At 46.3% G+C, this 27,198-nt stretch overlaps 1 protein-coding gene across 7 annotated transcripts in view; it reads left to right on the top strand.

The window, feature by feature from the left end:
* The window catches only part of KIF23 (kinesin family member 23), a 518,096-nt gene that overhangs the window by 191,764 nt on the left and 299,134 nt on the right, over window positions 1-27,198 (top strand). For 4 of the 7 annotated variants that reach the window (XM_069624221.1, XM_069624219.1, XM_069624218.1 and 1 more), the window contains exons 8-10: window positions 13,915-13,956; window positions 16,761-16,873; window positions 17,082-17,203. In XM_069624221.1, coding sequence (XP_069480322.1) covers window positions 13,915-13,956; window positions 16,761-16,873; window positions 17,082-17,203 — 277 coding nt within the window. The remainder of the gene's footprint in view (window positions 1-13,914; window positions 13,957-16,760; window positions 16,874-17,081; window positions 17,204-27,198) is intronic. The other 3 variants (XM_069624224.1, XM_069624222.1, XM_069624220.1) reach the window with 1 other exon arrangement.

Raw genomic sequence — 27,198 nt, 5'->3', positions numbered from 1 at the left:
CACGAATCACATTACCACTCAAAAACAGAAGAATTGTATTCGCATAACTGATGGAACAGGCCGAGGGATGAAGAAGCGGCTCGAGAAGTGATCCAGCACTGCCGAAGAGATGGAATACGCGACCGGGTTGAGGCCAGGAACCACACAAGCAAAACATTACGTCTAAGACGTGACTCTGATTACAACTATCGTCCCCATGAAATTAGATCGAAAAGATGATGACAAGCCTAAATTAGGGAGCATTTCCATCTCAAAAGATTCCGACTTGAAGACTTCAGCAAAGACAGCGGACGTCAGACATCTGAGAGGCCAGTGGGACTGGTTCACCTCCACCTGGTTGAAGAAAAGTACTAAATAGCAGCAAACGGGGCTGGGCCTCGAGAATGTTGGAACGGCATAGACTACCGAGGAACGGCCCAACAAGGACCATTATATCGTAGGATCCTGGAACACCAGAGGTCATAATCATTTAACAACGCTGGGAGACGTGAACCTAGGTGCTTTTGACATATTAGGTCTTCAAGAGACGTGGCTGTTGGAGAAACCCACGTTGGATGGATTCTGTTTGGAAATCTCAGCAGCAACCAGGGGAACCTTAGGAAGACCATCGTCGGGACTGTTAAACGCCATTAAAAATGGCCCGGGACTCGAAGCTCCGAAGAAATGGAAGGAATCATACGAAATGTTGGTGATCCTGACTACCTGGTCCCCACCAATCCAGAAGAGCAAGGGTGCTCGACAGAACTGTTTGGCAATTATAAATTGCTATTGGAACCCTCAACGAACGACCTACAAAGCTTTTTGTTCAACAATGAGTGCAACCATTGATCAGCTCTATGAAGAGTTTGATGAAATTGAGATCATGGTATGCAGAGATTTTAATGCCAATTGTAATAAAGAAAACCAGGGATCGTGGACGGATTCTTATCTGGAACGCGGAAGAGCATGGATGAAAGTAGCCAGTTCAAGAAATCTGCAAAATATAGCTTCCCTTTTCCCTAACCAACTGAATATCCCAACCTGGGAACGGGGGGGGGGGGCCCTCGAAAGCGACCTTAGACTATATTTTCATCTCATCCGCCCTTGCAGCAAACCTAGTGAGTTTCAAAGTGTTAAAAACGGATAACAGAGACCACAACTGGATGGAGAATAAGAAAAGCAGTCTACATGGCCACCGTTGAAACAAATGCCCAACAAACTCAGTTACGCCTAACTGAAGCAAACCTCCTGAAAATTAAATCATCTTGGGAGGAAAAAACTGTTAATCTCCTAAGTAAGGCTAACGAGAGACCAAACTACCTCCTGCTTCGTTTGCCCTACCAGAAACCAACAGGAGGCAGACGGACTGTTCAAACGCACCCCATCCATGCATATAACAAAGAGCTGGTAGAACAAAGGAAACTAGGGCGACAACTAAAAAGAAGGGCAAAGAAATCCAATATGGAACAAGACTGGACGGCATGGCAATATGAAGTGAAAAGATATGCTGGTTGGCGGAAGCGAGGAGCATGGCAATACCAACTGGATGCGGAAGAAATGATGAGAAGATTGGTAACCAACAAATCTAGTGACTTTTGGTCACTAATTAAAACCAGCAATCTCGCATCAAACTTAGCTCCAACAAACGCAGTCTCAGAAGCGAAATGGATAGAGTTCTTTTCGAGGGCGTTTGAAGAACCTAAGAAATCTGTAGGGGCGTCTGAAAGAACCACCAACCCGGTTTGGGTGACAATATCGAACCCTGAAGATATTGAAGTAAAAATCAGAAATCTGAAAACATCTAGAGCCCCGGGACCTGACGGCTTAACTAACATCATTCTTAAGCAATTCCAGAAAGAATGGTCAGAATTGATTGGAATGATCTTTGAGGAATGCAAAAGAACTCCTCTAATCCCAGAGACTTGGCAGAAAGCTGTCATTGTCCCGCTTTACAAGAAGGGCAGTCGGGAAGACCCTGTAAATTACAGGCCAATCGCATTGTTGTACATTATAGGTAGGATGTTTTTCCTCTCTCATTCTGGACCACCTGAGAACATGGGGAAAAAACAGCTAAGTGCAAAGACATCCTACAAACTGGCTTTAAAAAAAATGGCACCACAGCAATTAACATCCTGATAATTAACATTTTTAAAGTAAAAGAAGGGGCACCGAAGATCTATCTGGCTTTTGTAGATTTGTCAAAAGCGTTTGACAAAATAGACAGGAATTTGCTATGGAAAAAAACTCGAATCCTGGGAGTATCACCAACCTGTGCTTGACCCTCTCAGAGCGCTTCACTCACACACAACCGTAAGAGTGAAGCTAAATCAACAAGGAAATCTATCGGACAAGATCCAGGTGAAAAGGGGAGTTAAACAGGGATGCCTTCTTGCGCCCGCTCTCTTTATCGCATTCCTGGGAGACTTGCAGTACTCAGAAGAAAAGATCAGGACGTTTCCACCAAAAATAGGAAAATCCATCATCCCTTGTCTCTTATATGCGGACAATGTAATCCTGATCGACCAAACCAAAGTGGGGCTTCAGCGTAGGTTAACAAATCTGGCAAAATACATCGAAGAAAATCACCTGGAGATGAACAAAAAAAAAAAAAAATTGACATTTGAAAAAAACCAGAAAAAATCCGCAAACATGGATTCGTGGCACTTAGACGACATCAAAATTGAAAAAGTCAAAAACATCAGATACTTGGGGTTTGAATTAGACAGCTCATCAATGGACCAGGCAATGCAAGCAGTACTCTGGGGGGAAAAAGCGAAAATATTGACAGCGCAAATGAGAACCCTGGATAGGATGTTCGGCAAATTTTCGCTAAGCCCGGCTATTAACTTCTACAAAATGAAACTTGTGCCGACGCTGGATTTTGGGATGGAGGCCTCACTCTGTATTCCCCAGGCGATATGGGTCAAAATAGAAGGTTTGGTCTGGAAAGCCGTCCTGGGGCTCCCAAAATCGACCTCAATGGTGGCTATCCGAAGGGAACTAGGACTAGTCTCGCTAGCCTCCATTATTGACTTCAGCTCAATGAGACTAATCAGAAAAATTATTTTGGCTGATTCCCTTCCCATCTATTCACTAATCTAAGAAGAATTGGAAAACGGTAACTGCATTGCATTTAAAAAGTGGGCCAAAATCAGAAAAGAAAGGTTGTCAGATATACTGTGCACAGAAACAGATTTAAAAGAAAACCCTGATAAAATCAAACGTAAACTATAAGAAATGGACTGGATTAAAACAATACAGACAGCAGCAGATAACAAACTTTTACGCCACCTTCCTCCCACGTTTAACAAACCAAAAGTCCCAATGAATTATATCAGCAAATTTCCAGAGGGAAAAAAAAAGATTCTTGTTTATGAAAGCGAGATTAAATGTACTTCTGACTAAAGAAATCCTCGCAATTCGTGGTGTGGTGGAAAATCAGACCTGTCGATTATGCAAAAATACGGAGAGTGTGGAAACCCTCAGACATTTGGTTCTCAATTGTCCCGTTACTGAAAAAACAGAACTATTTACCTTTTGCCGCTGATCACGAACCCATGGATGATCCATGAAGAAGACTTGTGGAATAGACTGATTTCTGGAGAAACCACAAGGTGGACGGTGGCTATGGCTAACCTAATCGAATTGGCTTTCAAACAGATCAACGAGGACTCCAGCACGGATGCCACTTCAACGCAGTGAGTTATGTAGCCCAAACAGACAGGTGTCTTCTGGGCCTCTGTTACACTGCGGACAACCAGTTTGATCTGTGGGAAGCCTTTTTCCGGAGAAACCTGAGATGAAACTGTTGAATTTTCTGAACAGAGAACTGAATGCACCGTTTGATAAAATTACAGGTTTTACCTGAATACAAGTCAAATTAAATAAACAAATTAAAAAAAAACTTAACCAAGATCTTTCCTGCCTAGGATGGCAGAAGACCTAAGAAACAACAAGCAAGCTAGAAATGGCCAGAAAAGGAGCCCACAATACTAGCAGAATGGTGATTCTCCTGTGCATTATGCAGCTGATTTGACAGCCTGCGAGTAGCATAATGTTAGGCAGAATTATATGCAGTACCCTTCCAGACAAGTTAAGCTCACAAAATGAAGTGCGAGCAAAATGGCACTCCAGCAATTTAAAAGGGAGGGAAAGTTTAAAGTTAATAAATCACACCAACAGGTAAGTACTCAGGGCAATTGAACAAGAGGAACTACAGTGATACAATCACGTAGAAAAGGCTTAGGGCCAAAGTCAATGGGTCAAAAGTCTTTTGCTCAAGATCATATAGTTCAGGGTAGTTCGTGGTAAAGTTCGTGGCACAGATTCTGGACCAGGTTGGTTAATAGAAAAGTTATTTCAACGAGAAGAGAAGGACAAGCCCTCAGATTGGAGAAAGATTTCAAACTCTTTCACCGCGGTTGAACGAAGCGGACAACCAGATTTGCACAGTACCTTAAAACAGAGAGGGAGCTGTAGCTGAGGCGGACGTTACTGGCGGTTGCTGCAGGCTCACGGTTCCTGAAGCGACTGTCGGACTGACACGAAGTAGGAAGCTGGAGGGTCCCCTGCCACCCGGGGAAGAAGCCAGCAGCAGAGCAAAACAACGAATAAAAGGTGCGCTGCTTTAAAACCCAAGCAGGGTCTGACCTTCCTGGCTATCCGGCCCACTGTAGCCCTCTACAGCGAATTCGACCAGAGGAGGAGTCCTGGCTTGCAGTTTGGGCGAACTGGTTGGTCTGACCAGCTCAAGGGAAGAAGTTTCCTGGAGGATCTTCTGTCGTCGGATTCTGAAGATTCGGACCTGCAGCAGGGCTTCACCGGGCTGTTCAGTCGTTGTAGGGGTCATCTTCTGTCAGCTCCTCGTTGGTTTTTGCGTTCCAGTGGCGACTGTCTTTCCAGTCCCAGCTTTTTATGCAGTTCCCCCCCATTCATACAGCCTGGCTGTCAATTACACAGCAGGGTGGCTGTCCTGGCAAGGACAGTCCCCTCAGCCTATCAAACAAAAGTACGACTTGAGTTACCAAGACCCCCTCCCTCACATCCTGCCTACCTAGACTTTCAGGCGCCTTAAGGAGGGCTTCTGTGCAGAAGCCCGCGAAAAGACAGCAAACAAAGGAATAATCCCCGGTTTGGCACGCAGAGGAAAAACATGAGAAAGCCTTTAACAAAAAGAAATGGTGAATAAACCCAGCCGGAGCAAAAATAGAATATATTTGGTCAAGCGGGTTTGTGTTTGAGGCTAATATAATAGCCTAAAACACTACCATGTTTATATAAGGTAACCGCGGTAGAAAAGTTTGGGTAGTTACCACTGCCACCAGCCAAGTCTTGATGTAAAGGGAGCGAAACAAGGCTCCAAGAGACAGACAAAAAGGGATAAGAATTAACCCTTTCCAGTACTCCATGTAGGTTGGGGTGTACTGGGTCTGTAGTTTAAAGTGACTAAAGTAAAGTTAATGGCAACTTACCTTTTCTGGGGGACAGTAGTCGGCCCCAGAAAAATGGAGTCAGTGGGGAGTCTAAAAGACAACCCTGTGTCACTGCACTGAAGGTGCCGTGTAACATGCATGAAAAATGAGGCCATGGGGTAGGTGAGGCTCCAGTGCTCAAGATTATGCAAAGTGAAAACGCACATAGCAAAACACATGTAAGAGTGTGAAAAAGGCTCACACTCTTACCAGGTGAAAAAAATAAATCCTAGAAATCCAGCAAAGTTGCTGAGGGACTCTTAGGTAAGTTGTTGAGGTAGAATCACTGCCACAAGCCATTCAAGTAACAAAATGCTCTGATGCTTCTTAATCTGCTTAGAATCACATGATGTGCATATGGTACGACATCCAATGGTAACCGCAGACCATTGCATCTTGTCTTTCGGGGACCGAAAGGGGACGTCTGCATAGGCTTGTCTGTAAAACTATCCCTATCGTGCCGTGTAGTGTACCCAAAATCACTCATGTGCCGAGGACCCTCTGCAAGAATAAAAGCTTAAAACTCTGTTCCAATTACCTGAAGCCTAGGCTTGATAGCTAATAGGTTAATTCCTTCTGGCATTTTCTAATGAACTGTAGACTTCTGTGAATGTCTTTTCTTTGCCAAGCTTTGAATGTAAGTCCGAAAACGAACTACAAAATTTGTTTCTTCACTGAATTCTTTTTCCTTTGCCCACAAATATAAGTCCTAAAATAATACCCAAAAAAGATTACTGCCTTTTTCTTTTTTAAATAACTTCCTCTTTTAAAAATAAAATGAATTAAAAAAAAATGTTCATTTATAAATGAATACCTGGTGTTGGGCTTGATGATGAATAATTCCACTTGGCAGTTAGGAGTTAAAATCGGGAACAAAAACATTCAACTGAAAAAATCTGCTAAGTTTCAAGTCTCAAGTACGAAGCGTTACGGAGATGCAATAGTTCTGGAAATCCAAAATGGCCGTGACGCACGCACGACGTAATTTCCAAAATGGCCGCAACGCACGCACGTTGTAGGGTCCTTTTTTCTACACACGCGCGATCAAAAGTAAACAATACGCGCTAACTGCTGCTCACGTCTCACGCCCGTAATACTTACTAGTTAGTAATGTTAAAAGAAAGTATTAACAGTTAGAAACAAAGCGAAACGGAACCGCACGCATTATTAAATTAGTCAAAATTTCACAAAGATTTTACCTTGAACTTTTAAAAAAAAAAAAAAAATAATATTAAACATTAGACGGTTCCAAAAATTCAGTTTTAAAAAACCCAGTCAAAAAGTTCTTGAGTCTTCAACAAAAAACACTGAAAACTTTCAGAGGATCACTTAGCTTAGTCTTTAACTTGAAAATCTGGATAATCCGCTACACAGCCATCAGATGCTTCTTGGAACGTTCTTTCTTCTGCAGATATCTTCTCACTAGAACTGGGTAATACTGGTTTATATACTTAGATGGATGAAAACTAAAATATTAAGTAGTCTACATATATATAGTGGAAACTATAACTTTATTCACTGGAGTAAACAAGAACATGACCTACTCTGGTTAAAATTTTAATGAAAGGCAGTTTAGAACTAAAATGAACATTCCAAATGACCACACAATGCTGCCTTCAGTAATCTTAACCAATCGCTGCTGAAAAGGTGTTCCACCATCTTGGCTTGGGAGAGTTTCATCTTTCTAAGTAAAATTTAGTTAAGGAATATTAAGTAACTTTTGAATGAAAATTTACAACACTCAAATCAGAATTTATCTAATACTGGATCTCCTGAAACAATGTCTAATTTTACTAGGGCCCTTGCAAAGATGAGATACATAATGTGGAAACCTGACAGGTAACCGTGGAAAGACGAGCACAGATCTTGTAATTCTTATCTACCCCTAGATCACGACGAGAAGCGGTGTGGGGTGTGAAGCTCCTTCCCCCCCTAACACCCTTAAGGAGTGCTGTGTAAAGCGGTGGGCCGCGTACGGTATGTCACGGGCTGAACCCTCTTCCCCCACCACCACACCCGGCAAAAGTGACTGGGGCACTGATGATGACCAGGCATCCGTATCGGATGTCATCGACCTTGAGGCGGACGCTTCTAGGTCCGCCATGCCCGTCCCCGATCCCTCTAGGCCCGAATTAAGTCTCGCTTCGGGTAAACACACAGCGACAATGGCGTACAGAAATTACAAAACACTAAGCACACAACCTCACCACCGATTTCAACGGTTCCGTCGAAAAAGGTGAAAGCGCCAACAGGACTGCCGAAAATTTTGACGGAATCCTCTGATCTGGTAGATTAGCCTTCCCCACATTCACAGCAGCGTCTTGCGACTGGGCACTCCAAAAATAAGGGCACTACCCCTAAATCGGGTTTACATGCCGAAGTGTGATCATCCGGTGCCCCTAAAGCCCCGGTAGCCCTGAAACCTACTCCTAGGCCTCCTAGCCTTTCCACATGCAAAAAATCTACCGCTAGACCCTCTTATGCCGCGGTAGGCAGTAGATCTACCGCTGGCCCATTGACTCATGCTGATTAGGCAAAGATTGAGGATAGTATCGCAAGGATTACTTTGGCGGTTGGGCTGGCGCCTAAGATACCATTGAAACGCATGGAGCCTGCCGCGGACGTGTCTAGAGACACGCCATGGAGCCCCAGTAATCGCAAAACCTAGGAGGACAGTCGGGAGCCTCTGTCCAATACCCTTGGGGACAAATTTCAACGCCAAAGAGAGAAACTGTTTTTCCACCTTTGGGCCCTTCTGGTTCATCTAAGTGGACCAAGGAGAAGTTCGAAGGATGCATGGACCTCCTCGAAAGGATTGTCCCGCGTTCTGAGCCGCCTTCACCTAAGAGATCTCGTGAAGACCCTATTTTGGGGTCAGCTTCACATTTCCAGGAAAATCTGGACCAAGCCTTCTGCTTCTGTCCACCATGAAGATGTGGTCCAGATGGACACTTACCAAGACATCTACGACGAGGAAGAAGACCCTTCCTTCCTGCAGGACTACCATGAAGACCAGGCGGATGCCATGGACAACTGGGAAGAAACCCAGCAAGTGGAGACGGAGGCTCCATCGCAAGATCAGGACACTGATGTCCTATGCCTGGATTCTACTCCCACCACTCCGGCCCGCCAGGCCTCGCTTGTAGACAATCAAATGGCCTTCAATGCCATCTTAAGGAAGGTAGCAGAGCACTTTCAGATCACAACCCAGGAGGCGGTACCCGAACAAGATTTTGTGGCAGACACTCTCAAAGAAAAACCCCCCTCGAGCCAAGCCATTCGCCTCCTGAACTCTTCTTAAGAGAAGGTTGGCCCCCTCCCTGGTCACACCAACCCAGACCCAGGCAGTGAATCCAAGAGTGTAAAAAACTATTTCGGCAAGCTCCTACGGACCCTCAATATATTAAAGGCGTCGCCACCCCCGACTCCTCGGTAGTCACTACCACCTGGAAACTAGCAGGGGTACCCCTTGCTACCGGGGAGGCACCTCCGGATAAGGAATCTAAAAGGCTGTACGCCTTAGGTAAGCGGGTTACCTCGGCAGCTGCATACATCACACGCATAGTGAATAACACTACGCTGCTTGCCAGTTATGCAGACGCACAATGGGACCTTGTACAAGAAGGTCTCCAGGAGGTCCCTGAACCAGCTAGGTCCAGACTTTCTCACCATCGTGGCCAAGGGCAGGCAAGTGAATCAAAAATACCCTGGACATTGCTGAGACAGCAGGCAGGTCCCTGGCCCAGGGCACACTACTCAAGCGGCACGCTTGGCTCCGCAACTTGGGGTGCAATCCTGAAACACAGGCCGCTCTTCTTAATAAACCCATCGAAGAGACCAATCTCTTTGGGAGAGCGGTCGAGGATGCTTTGGAGATGGCAAAGAAAGAGCATGAGACTTAAGTCCTTACAACAAAGCCTTCCCCGACAAGGCGGTTTTCGTTGGTCTTTTCTAGGGCAATCCCGTGCAAGTCAAAACAACTACAATATGGGAAATTGGAACTCTGGACAAACATCCGGAAGCCCTGCCAACTACCCACCTAGGGGTGAGCGACGCGGCAAAGGCAGAGGCCCTATCTCCAGAGGAGCCGCAGCCTCTGGTCAGAAATGATCAACGGATCCAGGTCAGTCGGGGGGCGTTTAACATCTTTCCTCGTGACATGGGAGGGGATAACTTCAGACCAGTGGGTTATAAAGACGGTCGCCCACGGGTACTGCGTGGAATTCGCCCGACCACCACAGTTCAGACCGCCACGTTCACAATGCCTCTCGCCGGAACCATCTGCAGATCCTGACTCAAGGGGTGGAAGCGCTTCTGGGAAAGGACGCCATAGAAGCCTCCCCATTCTTCAGGTAAACAAGGGTATCTATTCAGTGTACTTCCTTGTACCCAGAAAGGACCTTACCATGCACCCTGTTCTAGACCTGCGCCCAGCGAACAAATTTATAAAACCTCAAAGGTTTCGTATGGTAACGCTACAGGAAGTGATCCCACTGTTGAAACAGGGGGACCAAATGGCAACATTGGACATGAAAGATGCATACTTTCACATTTCAATGTTGCCAGCATACAGGAAATATCTAAGGTTCATGATGGAGGTCAGGCATTACCAATTCAAGGTGCTTCCCTTCGGCATTGCCTCGATGCCAAGGGTGTTTACAAAGGTCCTGGCAGTAGTGGCAGCACACCTGCGCAGACTATCCGTCCCGGTTTACTTTTACCACGTCGACTGGCTCATAACAGGGGACTCTTACGACACATGCTTTTTGAACACCCAGAAGCCGTAGACCACCTGTTCAGTCTGGGATTCTCCATCAATGAGAAAAAGTCCAGTCTAGTCCCCAGTAAAACATGTTCTGGGTGCTCTAATCGTTTTCCCCTCCAACGAGAGGGTTCGGAACATGCTTTTTCAGATCCCTCAATATGTAGCCAGTCGGGAGGTGACGGTACGCAAGGCCATGCGTTTGCTAGGTATGATGGCATCGTGCATATACTTGGTTCCCCACGCGTGCCTGCGTCCCATGCAAGAGTGGCTCAACAGCCAGTGTTGTCAGGCCAGCGGACAATGGGGAGATCTGGTAGTTGTCTCGCCAGCCCTCGTTCTCTCTCTGCAGTGGTGGTTGAGGGAAAAACTCTTGAAGGGGAAGTCCTTCACCACCCCCACAGTGGAAGCCACTCTCACGACTGAAGCATCTCTCACAGGGTGGGGGGCTTACCTTCTTCAGCAGACAGCGCATGGAGTGTGGTCCTCACAAGTAGCATCCAACCATATTAATCTGCTAGAGCTGTTAGTGGTGTTCAAGGCACTGAAAGCCTTTCAGACTCGACAGCAAGGGAAAACAGTTCTGGCTCTGAGAGACAGCACCACAGCCAAGTATTACCTGAACAAACAAGGGGGCACACACTCTCCAGGGCTATCCGAGCTGTCCCAAAACATTTGGATGTTGGCTCTCAAACACATGTTCCAGGTGAACTCCATCTTCTGGCAGACCTGCTCAGCAGAGATTTCCCTCTGCCCATAGAATACGAATAGCGTCTGCACGAAGACATAGTCTCCAAACGTCTTCGCAGAATGGGGCTTCCCAAAGATCGACCTGTTCGCAACTCAGAACTCTCAATGCCAAGACTACGCCTCCAGGTACCCCCAAGGGGAACAGACTCTGCATAACATGGTCAGGGAAATTTGTTTACGCTTTTCCCCCAACTCCCCTACTAGTGCACGGGATGCACCAGGACCCACCAACCCTGGTTCGCTCATCTAATGGAAATGTCCCTCTCCCCACCAGTAAAACTACCCTGCCCGTACAACATGTCTCAGGAGAGGGGGGAGACCCTACACCCATGCCACAAACTCTGAATTTAGCAGCATGGCTCTTGAGGTCCTAGTTTGGACACCTTCAACTCCCTCATAGATGCATGGAAATTCTCAGGGAAGCTAGGAAATCTAACACCCGCTATTGCTATTCCAGTAAATGGAAACGCTGTGTAATCTGGTGTAATACTAAGGGCATCAATCCCATCGATTGCTCACCCACACATTGTTGTACCTAACCCATTTGTTAGATGCAGGACTGGTCTTCAATTACCTAAACGTTCATCTTGCTGCTCTCTCATCCTACACCACGTCACAACAGAGTGTCATGGTGTAAAATACAGGTGATTAAAGCCTTTATGGAAGGGGTTAAGAGGATCCATTCCCCCCACCCCCATTTCTCACCCAGCTCCTGGATGGGATCTAAATGTGGTTTTAACCAGACTCATGGGATCTCTCTCTCTCTGAGCCAATGCATAAAGCAAGTCTAAAAGACCTTACTTACAAGACGGCCTTCTTAGTGGCTATCACTTCTATTAGAAGGGTTAGCGAACTACAGGCCCTTTCTGTTCTAGACCCTTTTGTTACAGTCCACAGGGATAAGGTAGTTCTGCACACTCATCCCAGATGTGCGCCTAAATTCATCGCAAAGTTGCATGTGAAGCCATCGATCGAACTACCCACTTTCTTCCAGAATCCCACTAGCATGGCTGAAAGAAGCCTACACACGCTAGATGTGTGCAGGGCAGTCCTGTTCTACTTGGAAAGAATGCAACCACTGAGGAAAACAAACCAATTTTTCCTTTCAGTGGCAGCTGGTAGAGAAGGGGATCCTGTCTCTAAATCGGCTGTCTCAAGGTGGATTGTCAAATGCATCAGTGTGTTTCTCTCTTGCTAAGAGAGAACTGCCCTTCAAGCCTAGAGCACACTACTCGGGGCACTGGGGATTCCATAGCTTTCATTGCAAATGTTCCCCATGAGTCCATTTGCAAAGCGGTAACCTGGAGTTATGTACACACCTTTACAAAACACTATTTCCTAGACACTCATTCTAGATCTGACTCTCAGGTGGGACAAGCAGTATTAAGACCTATTTTCTCTACTGTTCCTTCTCACAACCCAACTCCGGGTACTGCTCGCTAGTCTATGCACAGCATGTGATTCTAAACAAATTAACAAACATCAGAAGACATGCATTACTCACCGTAATAGCATTTCTGATGATTGTATCTGCTAAGATTCCCCTGCGCCCTCCCTCTCTCCCTGCTCAGGGTGGAAGGAACATAGACGTCTTTCTACTTTCTCTTTTCATGTACTCGCTTATAGTAGCCTTGGGCTCCCTCATGGCATAAAAAATACAATCGGAGGGACCTCGGCGCGTGAGGGATTTTGGGTACACTACACGTCATGATGGGGATAGTGTTACTGACACGCCTATGCCGACGTCCCTTTTCGGTCCCCGAAAGACACAATGCAATACTCTGCGGTTACCACTGGATGTCGGACCATATGCACAGCATGTGAATCTAAGCAGATACAATCATCAGAAATGCTGTTACGGTGAGTAATGCATGTCTTACCAGGGAAGTGAGAAAGGAGATACCATGCATCTCCCCAGCACGCCACAGAGGGTGGTATGGGCTGGCTCACTATATAAAATGTAAAGGGGATGGGAACACTTTACTTCTTGGGAACAGTGGTTCACCCAAGAGGTAATGAGAGAAATTACAAAGGGAAGCCCAAAGGGGCAACCCAGCCTAAGCCATAAAAGTTATAGGGAACTATAGTTCCAATCGCACACTATCGAGAGACATACAAAGGTCATCCATAAAGAGTAAAAGGCTAGGTGAGATGACAAAACGAGTCACACTCACCTAGGGACAAGGGAAAATAATCACCAAGTCCTAGCAAAGGGTTCTGGGGTGGACACAGGTCAGGAAGATGTATCACTAATCTGAAAACCTTACTTGTGTAGGTGGGTTGTCCGGATAGAAATATTGAAGCCAACTTATTTAAACAATTAACTTTGTGAGGAAACCTTTCCTGGTGGAATCCTCGCTGTGTGCATAAATGTTTCCTTAATCCCTGAACTCTGAGTGAGACCCTAGCTGCTTCTACCTTTACAATGAAACATTTCCCCCAACTAAACTGAAGTTTATCTGACTGCTATATAGTCAAAGAAGAGTTTGGTTGGAACAGTTGCGGTTAAGCTGACTTTAAGATAGCGTATTGGGAGCAAAATAGAAACCACTGTATATAGGCCTCATCCTTCTCTTGGCAACAGCCAATCCCCTGTCGCATGTTGCCGAGAAGCTCCTGCCATTAATGTTGTCCCACAAAGTATTTAAGAGCTGGCTTGCCATGAGTGGTCTTTGGGAGGGTGTTGCGGTGTTTTGAGGGAGAATGGTAGTGTAACCTGCAATCTGCCTTCCAGCCAGTCTATTAAAGGCCTTTGAATGAAATGTTTAGGATTCTAAAGTGTGGGTATGAATAGGGGTGTTTAGCACAGTTTCAGGAGGATTAAGGGGGTCGGCGTACTGGCTTGACAATGAGTCCCATCATGGAAACTATAAAGTCCCCTGCAGTTTGTGCTCCTGGAAGCTGCAAGACCTGTTCTGCTTCCCCATAACGTCTTGCCTATTCCTTTGTCAGGTGGAATGTTGGGAACACTCCTGTGCGGAATGCTGACTTTGTGTACGTGGTAGTGTATCCTAGCGCACACTAGTTTCTAATCTGTAGCTGTAGAACTGCTGCGCATTGTGTCTTCTGCTCTGTCCTCCTCGCAAGATCCTGCGCGTTGTCACTGAAATGGCTTTGGTGCTCTTGTTGCTTGTGCATGTCAGCTGTAGAACAGGCCACTGGTTTGCAGTGTGTATTGTGGCCCGATAAATGGCCAAAGACAACACATTTAAACCTACATTGCATCATTTGTAAATGGCTGGTGCTCCGGTTATCCTGAGTATATGTGTCTTGCAGTAGAGTTTTTTTTTTCTTCCCCCAAATGTTTATTTTAGTTTTAATGGGCTTCAGTTCTTTATGGAATGCCCCAGAACGCTTTCTCTGCCCTTAAGATCTCCAGATGCATAATTGCACTGTATCAGGTTTGCCCTGTTTGGTTTTGTCTAATCCCACAGTAAAACACTCCACTTATGTTCTGGTGCTTATGGGCCTTTGGTTAAAGGCCGTCTTATTTATTTCCAAGTGGTAATTTTTATCTAACCAGAACCTTTTGTACTCCTGCAGCCTGTATTTCCTTTTCCATATTATAGAATGTTCAGTTTGAGAACCAAAGTATATTTTTGCTCGGCGCCAGTAGCTCTTTAAAGGTTGGTTGCCTTCTGCCTCTCACCTTCGTAATGCACCCCCTTGATTCTCTCCCACGTGCACCCCAACACATTTACATTTGTCCACAGCTACCACCAAGGCTGATAGAACCATGGGGTAGCTGAGTTTAGCTGCTTCTTGAACTTGCAGATCTGACAGCTGTCTGATGCCTAAGGAGAATATATCTCCAAACTGATTCTTCGTACCTTCTCCCCGTCTTTGGGCAGAATCCAAATATTTTACTCCTATATTGGAAACCCTATCAGCGACTGGAGTGGGAGGGTGAACCTAGAGCCCCTTTTTGTAATGGCTTGGCAGGCGAAGAACGATGGTCTGGAGGGTTGCCTAGAGCAATGCGAGAGGTTAAGATTCATTCTAAACCTTCCAGCCATCATCTCTTTTGTTTTGCTAGATGAATGGACAGCATTGTTCTGTTCCCTCTGGTTTAGTCCGCTGTCAAAGAGGAGTATTTCAAGATGGTCCAGCTGGTTCAGATCTTGTAAGCACTTCAAATGGTGGACTAATTCTGTGCTGTATACCACAAGTGGCTCCTCCACATTCCTATTTGGAGCACCGGTAGTTTATTTCTGCAGCATATCTCTAGACTGATTACCTTTGCAATGAGCTCTGCACTCAAGCTCTTTGTGCATAGACTGATTTACTTGTAACATTGTTTAAAGCACGTGAATCGCCGCTCGTCAAGAAAAATCAACATTTCTGGAAATTGGTTTCTTTGCTGTTTAGATCTTAAATAGATTAATGTGGACCTGCTAACCTCCTGTTTAGGCAAATGTGGTGGCTGTTTTCTATGCTATATAATCTCAATAAGGTCTTTGAAGGTATCCCATGGGCTCCATCCATTGGTTGATACAGAAAAAAACATGCATGGGATGCGGTTATGTTTTCATATAGCAAGGACTTCCAATTATACAACCGCAAATTATTCAAAACATTTAAATCCATGACTGATGCCATTACTGGAGAACTGTAGCCAAGGGGCAAGTAACTGTTTCTTCTTTGAGGTTAGGGGCCATGCACCATTGGAGTCTGCCTTCCATACAAATGCTTCTTCACAAGGTCACCAGGATCATAGGAAAGACCCAAAGGTGCTGCATGATCCTCGTGGTGCCCTTTTCGCTCAGTCCTACATGGTTCTTAGATGTTCTGGATCCTATGTAATGTCAACTCTTCGCTGTGCCACTTAAGAGGTTCTTGTATCTCGGCCACAAATCTTTAGCTCCACTGCTGACGTAAGTCACTTAACTTATTGGTTCCTAAGTATATAGTTCACAGACCTCTTTGAATTGCGTGAACCCGGGTGACTATCTTGTAAGGGTTTAGCTGGAGCAGCACCTTCCCCAGTCTTTAAATTTGGTTCTTGTATCTGACTGGCTCTACTTCCATCCAGATATTCTTGAGGAAAGTTTGGGACTAGAAGTAGAAGAGTTGCTGCAGTGACAGGTAGATTTGCCTTGGCAGAGTGATTTACTGGTAATATGAAACTTTTTCGAAGCATCCTCTAGATGCAAATGCTGTCAAGTTATAGCCTAGTAGCTGGACTGAGTTTTCCACACGACTTGCATGCCCACTAGTGAAAAAATACCCATGCAACCAACCTTTTGATCTGCCTTTTCTTTTTCTTAGTGTTTCAGGTCTGCTTCAGACGAAGGCAAAATGTACAGCAGTGAAGGTGTCCTAATGAGTAACCTCTTTCTAATGGCTTGTGGGGGATCGCTGCATCTGGCTTTGAAGTCTGAACTTTCTTTGATCTCCAATTCCCTCTTGTGCATTTTACATATCCTAGGAGGTTGCACCGATTTGTAAGTTTTGTGCAGACGATTATGCCAGTATTGGCAGGGTTCTGGAGCAGTGCAGCCGGTCATCCTAGGATTTGATGGTCGTGAAATGTTCCTCTACAACAGGGATGTTTATTTTTTCCACACAATATTGCCACAGCTTTGGTCCTATTTTGTGAGATCTCAGCTGTTCTGGTAACCGGAGCACCTACCCTGTTTGTATTTTAATACCCTATCTGAATACCTTGCTGCAGTAACTGGCAAACAGCCAAGCATGTGCATAGCTTGCTTTCCTATCACACCTTCCCCTTTTGCATGTTTCCTGGTTCAGCTAAACCACATGCTGTGCTTCCCTCACTTTCCTAACTCTCTCTGCAGACCTCCACAGTCCAAAATCCTGCGTGAGGACCAAAACCACAACATGTATATCGCAGGATGCACAGAGGTAGAGGTGAAGTCTACCGAAGAGGCCTTTGAGGTGTTTTGGAAAGGTAAGAATCGCATCTGCAGTGTAACCTGACATTAGTTTCCCATTTGGGAACTGCAGACAATATGTCAAATCTTCTGAAGGGCTCTTTGAATCTTTGATTTGCCAGTTCTTTGCATGACTTAACATTGATCTCTGTGCAAGCAATCGTTAATGTAGTAACCTTGGGTCAGTGGCTGGCAATTAAATGTAAAAATACCTTTTCCTGTCAGGTCAGAAAAAGAGGCGCATTGCGAACACTCAGCTGAATCGTGAATCCAGCCGCTCTCACAGTGTGTTTATCGTCAAATTGGCACAGGCCCCTCTGGATGCAGATGGGGACAATGTAATGCAGGTACTGGCTTCACACTGAACAGACTTGGATATTTACCTGTTGGGTCATCTTTGAGTTATGGGAGCAGATGGGCTTGGTTAAGTGTTAATTTACAGATGCAATGTTTATTTTCTGAAATGATCTTTAGCAGAATGGATCTTTTTGTATGTATGCACATGGTCTTCCCTATGTGGGCTACCATGGGAACATATACTAAAACCGGGTTGCAGTGCTAGAGAGACTTCAATAGAAGGCTCTCTGACCACAAAAAGAGGTCAGATAGCCAAAACAACAAAGCAAAGAAGTTGGGGGTCAGCAGAACTAGTGAAAATTAAATGTTGCCCTGTCAGCAAGGTACTCTGGTCAGGTAGGTCCTGGTCTCTACAGGCTCTAGAACTGTGGCTCCATATGGCCCCCTTTTCCCATGCTGAGCGGTTGATGCAGGAGATTAAGTTCCTGGTCCTCGAGTAAGATCTGCTAGAAGTCTTGCTTCTAGGCGAGACTGTTTGGTGCAGTGAGGATGCTCCATCAGTGGATGGTACTCGACGAGAGAGCTACAGAGACACTTTGGAAATCCACTATTGCAGGCCTCAGTGCAGGAAACTAGTATGTTTAGGCCCATCAGTCTGTGGGGGGTATGGAGGGAAGAGATCCAATTGAACGTCTTCTCTGGTTGCTGAAAAGGGTCCAGATGTTTGCCAATGGATGGCTTAGTCAGCACTTGCTCCATCTAAACAGACCTTTTGGTTTTCCTTGCATTCTTTTTTCTTTGGCCTCTGGTCCACTGGGATACATCCAGAATGGTTCTATACACTATCTTATCGAAAATCCATGCTTAAGCTTCCCCCAGCCCACCATTGTGAAAGATCTGCATCAAACTGGCAGTGGCTATCAATCATGGACTGCAAGATGCCCAACATCTGCACGGGAGCAGACATCCCCTGGTTGGGATGTGGACCAAGGCCACAGTCTCTCTCAATTCTAACCAGTTTCAGTCACCCAAAGTGCTGACCTAGAATCCAAGCTTGACCCATCAAAAGTGCATTACCTTATTTGGCAGTTTCTGGCCTCCGAGGGCAGGAGCCGACTAAACGGCAATATGGTGCAAAAATGGAGACTTGTACGATGAGGAGCAGCCATTTTGAGTGTACAATGTCAAGGACATTATTATGGTAAAAATAATGGTACATGGTAGTGCACTTCACTGCCACTAGCATGTCATGTGCACATCATACGTGTACCAAAACGTTGATGGGTAAAAACAAAAGTGGGCATGGTGTCCTTGCAACATTCCACTGAAGGTAGTTTGTGTTGGTGATTAAAATGCAGGCAACATTAATTGGGAGAAAGTCTCCCTGCACTGGCAGCCTTCGGGACTGACCGGTGTCCACAAAACGTGCTTTGAGCAGCTGAGCGATTCTAAAAAGAACTCTCCACAAAAAGCAGCTAAGATACAAAGCCAGTGACCCATTTATTGGGAGTTCCATTGAAATCAATGGAGTGAAGGTTACATAATGTAAAACATTGTGAAAAGAAAACTTTCATAACGGCACCCAAAAGTATAAAATGAAGCGAACACTGCCACTAGCCTATTTTGGGCATATGGAAGTAAGAGAAGGATAAACCATAAAGGCAGAATATTGACTTGGTGCAGGGGGGGGAAACTGACACCCATTTGGTAGCCTCAATGTCTAACCAGTGCCCCCCAAAACAATGGGTTGACCAAGGCAGTGAGGCTGAGAAGAACCCAACTCCTAAAATGGGCAGCTGGTATGCTGTGGTTTTCATTGATGCAAAAGGAAAGGTTTTCCCATGATTGCTCCAATCCGGTTTTGGACCCTTTAACCAAATTTCTTTGGCAGTGTGACATCATAGCGAACAGAAGGGTCTTATACTCTGGGTCTTTTTAATGAAAATACTTTATTAAGCAGGTGTAACCAAAACCGAGTTTAAAGAATAAGGCAAAGTGTTTAAACGCAAGGGACTTGAGTCCATCCCTTAATAAATAACGCAAACTTAAGATGTGCTTCACCTATGAAGAAAGAATGTGCCCCAAAGTACTAAAACCCTAAAGTAAGGTTGCCTGTCACAACTAATCCTTGAACGTAAGAGGTTTCCTGAATCAAAAGTTCAAAAAAGTGAGTTGTCAGAATAGCCACATTAAATAATGCAATGAAGAAAATGTACCTTAAGTCCTTCCCTTGGCTGAAAAGTGTTGGACTTAAGATCTCTAACTTTAAGTCCTTCCCTAAAATAGTCTAGCAATTCAAGGAGGTCTTCTGTGAGGGTCCCCTTGAGTATACAACCAACAGGGCTGCTTACATGAACTTGTAGTTGCCTTTCAAGTGCAGGGCCTCTTGGGCGATGGATCAGCTGGGTCCTGCGCTTTGGTTCTTTATCTCGGTATTCTGGGTGATTCATCCCCCTTGCTCTCTGTTATCTTGCGCCAACCTCCTTTTTGGGCTTTCAAAAAAAGTTTCTCTTCCCTCAAATCTACAGGAGAACTGGATTTGTTCCCCTATCCTCCTCAGTGGATCTTTGCTTTTGCCCCTCTTCTCTTTAGGGGTCCTGCTTCGGTCCTGGTCTCTCTACCAGGTTCTTGGCAAGGTTTTGCCTTGGCCTCTTCTCAGACGGGTCACATCTGCTGCAGGGGTACTCTCCTTCGCCATGGGTCAATCCATTTCCTTTAGACTCCTTCCAGGCAGGCAGTGCTCCAGTGTAGTCTGGCTCCTTCACCTAGGCAGCATCTCCTTCAGGATACAGCACCTCTTCCCTTCACTAGTGTCTGGAGAAAGTACTACAGGGAACCTGTCCCTGACTGAGACAAATTTAGTTGGCATTCTCTGCTTTTATAGCCAGACTCTTCCTGTTAGCTGCTGATTGGTGGAAAGCCCTGCTTACAGAATTGGTTGGCAGGTTGTTTCCACTCTGGTCCTCTTGTGTTAGTCTCTCTTTCTCCTGATTGGCTAGTTGGGCTTCTGTTTTAATGATGATTTCACTTTATTTCCTTTTATTTTCCTATTATCCTGGGCCTCTTTAAAATATTATTCGTCTTGTCTTTGGACTCAGGTTCTTATTGTATTCATTTAGGTACACCTTTACATTTCCCTAGGTTCCTATATGGGGATTTGAAACCGGGTCCTGCCGTAGGCTTTATGGTGTTGGAGACATCTGGTACTTGTCCTGATGCTGTCAGAGGAAAAGGCTAGGGTCTTTCCTCTGAGATCCTGCAGTGTCTTTCTGCCATCCTCTATCAGCCACTTCCATCTCAGAGCGGAGAGTGCTGCCGTCCAGGCTCCCGCTGTTCCTGCACAGGCATGCTGGGGAGTGGATGCCCCATTGCTCTTCTACGAGTTGAGCTGCACCACTGCCGGTGCTGTCCCGCTGCAGCAGACGGCGCCGCCGCGACTCCACGGCAGTCCTGGGTAAGTCCCTTGTGGGATCGCAGCACATCTGTTTACCACAGCAGCCAGATCTGACAATAGATGATCAATGTCTGTCCATTGGACTTGATCATTTTATACCATGGTTCATGGTGGGCTCATTCCCGGGACAGAGCAGGGCGTCTATCGCCACCAGAATAAAAACAAATACAAGTATTATTAATTTCCTTGATCTTACTATCTACGTGGAAGAAGACAAACATATGACACTAACATTTCGCAAACAAACTGAGGTAAATTCAACCCTCTAGGCAACAAACTGCCATTACAATCCAGTCAAACGCAGCATCCCTAAGGGAGCATTCATTAGGGCATGCAGAAATTGTGGGGATCAAGACCTTTTCAATAAGGAATGTGACCTGTTATTTTCTAGATTCAAAGAAAGAGGTTATACTACCAGTTGTATTAAAACAGCATGTAACCAAGCAAAAGCAATGTCCAGAGAACAGACACTGACCCACAAAGCACGCCCAGTAAGGATAAGGTGAAACTGACCACTTTTTGTAAAAATAATGAAGTACTAAGAAAAATCTTACGAAAAAACGTATTTATTCAAGCTGGACCAACACATCAGCAAATTCATAGATAACCATCCCAATGTTATGTATAAAAGAGCCAGAACCCTTAAAATGAACATAAGTCCTTCACTATTACCGGAAGACGAGAAGGAATCGGATACCACATGGTTGCAAACAACAAAGACAGGTTTTAGAAAGTGTGGCATGTGCACAATGTGTAAATATACCCATGAATATACAAACCAATTCCAAGACAACAAAGGTACAACCATCATGATTAACGAAAGCATAAATTGCAAATTAAAATGTGATTTACGCTATAATCTGCACCTGCCGTAAGACCTACATAGGGAGTACGATCAGAGAATTGAGGACACTAGTACGAGAACACCTGTCCTCAATAGGAAGCCAAGATGGAACACTACCTCTGGCTTTACACTGGAAAAGACATCACCAAATGAGTGACAAGAGACAATAAATTCATAGGACTAAAGAAGGTGGTTCTAGGAAGAAGAGGAGGTGACAAAGTTTCTGAGATGAGAAGAAGCATGCATAATTTGCAGATTCTGATCTGTAGAAGTGGACTCAACACGGACAATGAGATGGCGGTATTTCTGTAATAACTACCAAACAATTGACACAGGATCCTGATGACTTTTGTAAAACGCTGCAAGAAGCCCAGTTTGTAGAACTCAATTCCATCCTTGCCATTATTTGGCATCATCCGTAATGAAGAAATATGTGCTATTGTACAGTAAGATAAACCAATGTTTAAAGCATACAACATTAGCAAATGGCTCAAACCAATACTCATTACTCCTTGCTACATTTTTTTTGTCATTTCAACAACAATGAAAAAGTATGTGTCACTGCACAGCAGGATAAACCAAGGTTTAAAGTATATTGCATTAGCATATGGCACTAGATAAACTGTATATGTAGATTTAGTAATTACAACTAGAAAAACATATTTGCAAGTATGTGTCACTCGGAGTTTGCACAAGCATCACACAATATAATAATTGTTAAACATAGGGATATAATAGAGGTTGCCGTAACAGGCATGACCTTAAAAAAAATTAAAAAAACTGAATATAAATGAAACATGGTACTAGACACACCATTGCAAGATGCAAAGACCACACTTTCAAATGGCTACAATAGCACCTAAGATATATGGACAGTCATACCTATTGCTGCGTTGTAGTGCTTGCTTAAATCACACCACGTTATTCCTATGCATTAAAAACGTGACTGAGTAATCGAAACCGAGGGAATCACAAAAAGCGTGAAAAAAACATGCGTACATTTTACACACCGGAACAATAATGAGCAAAACATTTATTAGGAATACAATGCATACGTTATCAGAATTCGAGTACCGAAGGTTTGGAATAATCCAAGCAGTTTTGATACTAGATAGAGCATTCTGAGCCCAAAACATGGCGCACAGAAATGTCAGGTAGTTCAAACCGAGCAAGGACTAATGTTGCCATGGCAACGCTAGTCCTTTGGGAGACAAAAAACACTGGGCTTAAACGCGCCGATGCAAGAGGATTGTCTGGAGAGTTGGTAGGTAAGCCCTCATGGACAGATAGAGACGTGAGGATTCCACACACCCAGTATTGGGCTTGCTAACATACAGAATGGGGATAGCTTTTAAAGAATAAAGACCGGATTATACCGTTCGCACGCCATTGTGCGGCTCGCATTGTTACAAAAGATGATTTTGCATTTGCATGCAGAGCGCATGGCTAAAACAAAGAGCAGAGTTAACCAACACGAATTATATTGGACATTACTCAGTCCATTGTACTGTATTAGAATTGCGATATAAAAAGTAGCGAAACAAAAAAATAATGCATACAGGGATATAACGTGTGGTTTTTTACTGAGACAAATGATTTTTAAAAAAAACAAATCGTGATAAATTTAATGTGATAAGAATACTAACGTTGTACATAGACCAAATTTGAGTTGTACTATATGCAATCTTAGGAGTGATTTAACCCGCGACCATCCTACGATTTTTGATGAAAGATCTGCATGATCGCAAACAAAAACAAAGCCATTATTGCTAAGGAACCAACCTGCATTAATGATGGGATAAAACATGGCCCCCCTAAAAAGGGCACTGCATATAAATCATACCGGAACTAATGGTGACATTTATGGTCTTTTTTTTTTTCTTTCTCTCTCTCTCCTAATTGTTACTTTCTACATTTGGCAATTTTTTTTAACTCATTGACCCCACTCCAAATTCTCTGTGGCAAATAACTATCTGAATTGTTGGACTGTATTTATTGTTGTGTGGTATAATTCATGAATGGAACAACTAAATATGTGGTTTCTGTTACACCTGACCTGTGGCAAATAATGATTGGAACTTTTTGAACCGTATATATTGTTTTGTGGTATAATTCATGAACGGATCACACTAAATATGTGGATTTGTTGGAATTACTATTATGTAAACATATCTGTCAATAGCCCCGATTGAAAAAGGCACAAGTATGTGCCGAAACACGTGTCACAAAGGGCCACCATGTTAAATAAAAAGAAAAATATTTGCACACAGCAACTACTGCAGCAGTTTCGATTTTCTAAAGTGGCGCGGCCAATGTGTGATAGACTAGTGCAACCTACACAGCCAGCTGCGTGAGGACTGACACAGGGAAACTGGGTGCCCTGTGGCAGCCATATCCTGAGGGCCTGTCTCTCAGGGACACATTCTCTATTAATATCCCGGAGGAAACCTTGGATGAGAGCTGATCAGGAAAAATTATGATAAACAAGATCAGGAAGAGAAATCTGTGAGCAAAGTACACGTTTGAGAACAAAACGGAGCACTTCAAGGTTTGTCAACAAAACATTTAGCCCCTCCAGCCCACCTTTTGCCCGCTGCGTGACCTTCTTCATCAACCAACAATAACCTGTCTCTGTGGTCTTTCTCGCACAAGGTCACCATTGCTATTTTTTCAAAACCATAGTATTGGATTTCCACAGATATTGGGACTGCCATTGTGGCAACTCTGCCTTCATGCTGTTTCTCCAGGACACCAGATCCCAGTTGACTTTCTATTTGGATAAGTTCTGCAGAACATTCTTTACCCGTTTTCGGTTATCCTATGTTGCATAGTAAATATAAAGTGGGCTGCATGCAGTAATGGGCATAACGTGTGTAGCTCCATGTTGCTGAAACCGTTGGTGATATGATATGAGAGTTTCTCCAGCATGGGGTCTGGCATGGATTCACATGCTCATGAATATTCCCCGTCGTCAGGCTGGGATTCCTCGGTAAAGAAAAAACCAGTATCAGTTTCGTTTCTGATCTGTCTTTCGTAGTAATAACCAATCACTGGTCTCTGCGTCATACTGACCACAGCCAATGACTGCCCTCTACCTAAGCCCCGCCTCTGGCAGCCATCTTCAGATTTTTACCGCACGTTCATGTGTTGGGATCCTCGTGCTATTGCTCTCGAGCGTTAGTGCTATTTTTTCGCGCTTTTTCACAAAAAACTTCGATTCTTTCGGTCAAAAGAGCCTCAAGCTCCACCGATCCTACATCCGATCAACGGGGACCCGTGTCGGATTCGTCTGTGCCCCTCAAGGGTGAAGATTTCGTCGAGCTACACTTCGGAGGACTCCAGAAGCTTCTCAGGCCCGGTCTCGGAGATGGCCCAGGAGAAGGGAAGCTCGACGCCCGGAAAGCTGTTCAGGGTCTGCCCTGGATGCCAGCTGCAGAACGTCTTTAAGGAGGACGAACACTCTTTCTGCCTTTACTGCCTTCATGAGGACAAGACGCACGTGGAGAAGGACTGTGCGTTTTGCGGCAACATGTCGGAACGGACCATGAAGGACCGCCATCAACGTCTCGCCAACTGGCTGGAGGGTAAGAGCCCGTCTGGCGAGAAGAAGAAGAAATCCGAGCGGTCTTCTAAGACCTTTGAGGGCGCCCCGGCGACGGGGGCCCAACATAAGGCTAAGCACCGCGAGTCCGCTGGCACCGGGAGCGCCGAACGGTCGGGCTCTACGGGCGCCAGGCAGGGCGCACCCTCCCCGGCACCATCAACCACGAGCCAACGCTCTGGGTCGGGTAAGAGGAAGGCCGAGCACCCGGCGAAGCTCCTGGAGAGTCCCCGGTCGAGCTCTAAGGCAGAGGAGGAGCGTGGCAGTGCCCCCTCCCTCAAGGATAAGGCGGTGAGCGCACCTAAGGTGGTGAAGGCCTTGATCCATCCGACCAAGCCCTCTATCGAAACGGTCGCGGCGGCCCTGGCTCAGCCTGTGGAGGCTACACCAGTGGTGGCGACCTCGGGGCCCAGAATCTCCCTGCCTCCTCGGAGGGAGTCTTCTTTTGTGCCCATCGATAGGACCCCCGTGAAATCCTCCGTGGGGAAGAAGAAGGGGGGGCAGGGCGTCGTCGTAGATTCGGCCTCAACCTCAGAAGAGGAGCTGATCGAGGTCTTAAGCCACGGCCTAGGCGTGGAAGAAGGCCAGCCTGTCGGAATGGACCCCGACGCAGGTGACGACGACGACATCGTCGAGGATACCGACGGGGCCCCTGCTCGCCCGTCGGATTCCCCTCTGCCAGCGCCGCAAGACAACTCGGCGGCCATTTTGTTGGCCATACAGTCCTTATGCTCCGAGATAAGGACGAGGCTACCGTTACCGACGGAGGAACCTCTCCCGTCGGGGGATCCAGAACCGGGACCTTCTGGTGTCCCCCCTACCAAGAAAAGAAGGATCCATCCACCACCTCCTTTTCAACCGTCGCGCCCCGTCCAGCCCTCCTCCCCGTCCACCCGAGGGGATGATACGGGGACTGACACGGCAGCGACGGGTACGGACGACTAGGCATACGACGAGGATTTTCCGTCGTCGCCTCCCGCCAGGGCTTCTCCGCCCGACGAGATCGGATCTTTCCACTCCATGATCTCCAGGGCTTCCGAGCTTTTCCAACTCTGCCCTGAGGAGAAGAAAAAGGAAGGCTTCCTTTATCAGCGGCGCGAGGCCAAGAGGAAGACGGTTCTCGCAGTGCCTCTGTTGGACGACATTTGGGATGAGGGCCTTTCCCTCCTCAAGAACCCTTCCACGACGCCAGCTAGAAGAGACCGGTACGAGAAAAAGTACCGGGTCCCGGACACGGCCCCCCTGTGCCTCCGGGCGCAGCCTACCCCGGATTCCGTCGTCTCCGCGGCAGCCAGGAAGAAAGCGGGGGGGGGGGTGCGGCCTCCACATCGACTTCCCCGCCGGACGGCGAGGGAAGGAAATTGGATGCTATGGGACGTAGAGTCATCTCGTCGGCAGCGACGACGATTAAAGCGGCCAACGCCTTGGCTATCGTGGCTCGCTACGACAGGGAGCTCTGGTACAAGATAGCTCCCCTGCTGGATTTTCTGCCGGACGACAAGAGGGCGGAGGCCCTGGAGATCCTGCAGGAAGGTGAGGTGGCCTCGGACCACGCCATCACCGTGGCGACGGACATCGCCGACACTGGGTTCCGCCAGCTGGGCAACGGCGTTTGCCTTCGACGTCGTGGATGGCTCAAAGCTACGGACTTCCGGCAGGACGTCCAGACCAGAGTCCTGGACATGCCCTTCGACGGGAACAATCTGTTTGGGAAGACAGTGGACGATTCCCTTCAGGCCATCAAGGCGGATACTGAGACGGCCCGGGCCCTTGGAGTTCTGCAGCAACGACGGACGCCCTTTCGGAGCAGCGGAGGCAAGGGCGCCTCCAGAGGTTCCGGCGGCGGTTTCGCTTCCTACCGTCAAGCGGCCCGCTCGTCGTCGCAAGAGGCCTACAGAGGACGAGGCAAGTCTACCGGACCCCGCCGTCGTCGCCAAGGAGGTCAAGGCGGCAAGGCCGCGTCCAAGCAGGATTGAACCGGCCGTGGGGTCGGGGCCCCCACCGAAGCACCCCGGTGGGAGGCCGGCTGGCGGGCTTCGCCAGCGTGTGGGAGTCCATCTCCACCGACCGTTGGGTGCTGGACGCCCTTTCCCGGGGCCACGCGCTCGAGTTTCAAAGAAGGTGCCCGCGCGTCCCCCCCGTGGCC

The sequence above is a fragment of the Ambystoma mexicanum genome, chromosome 11 (genome assembly GCF_040938575.1).
Source record: "Ambystoma mexicanum isolate Mex_15411 chromosome 11, UKY_AmexF1_1, whole genome shotgun sequence".
Lineage (NCBI taxonomy): Eukaryota > Metazoa > Chordata > Amphibia > Caudata > Ambystomatidae > Ambystoma > Ambystoma mexicanum.
Note: the sequence above shows the minus strand (reverse complement) of the source record. Positions and strands in the feature narration are given on the sequence as shown.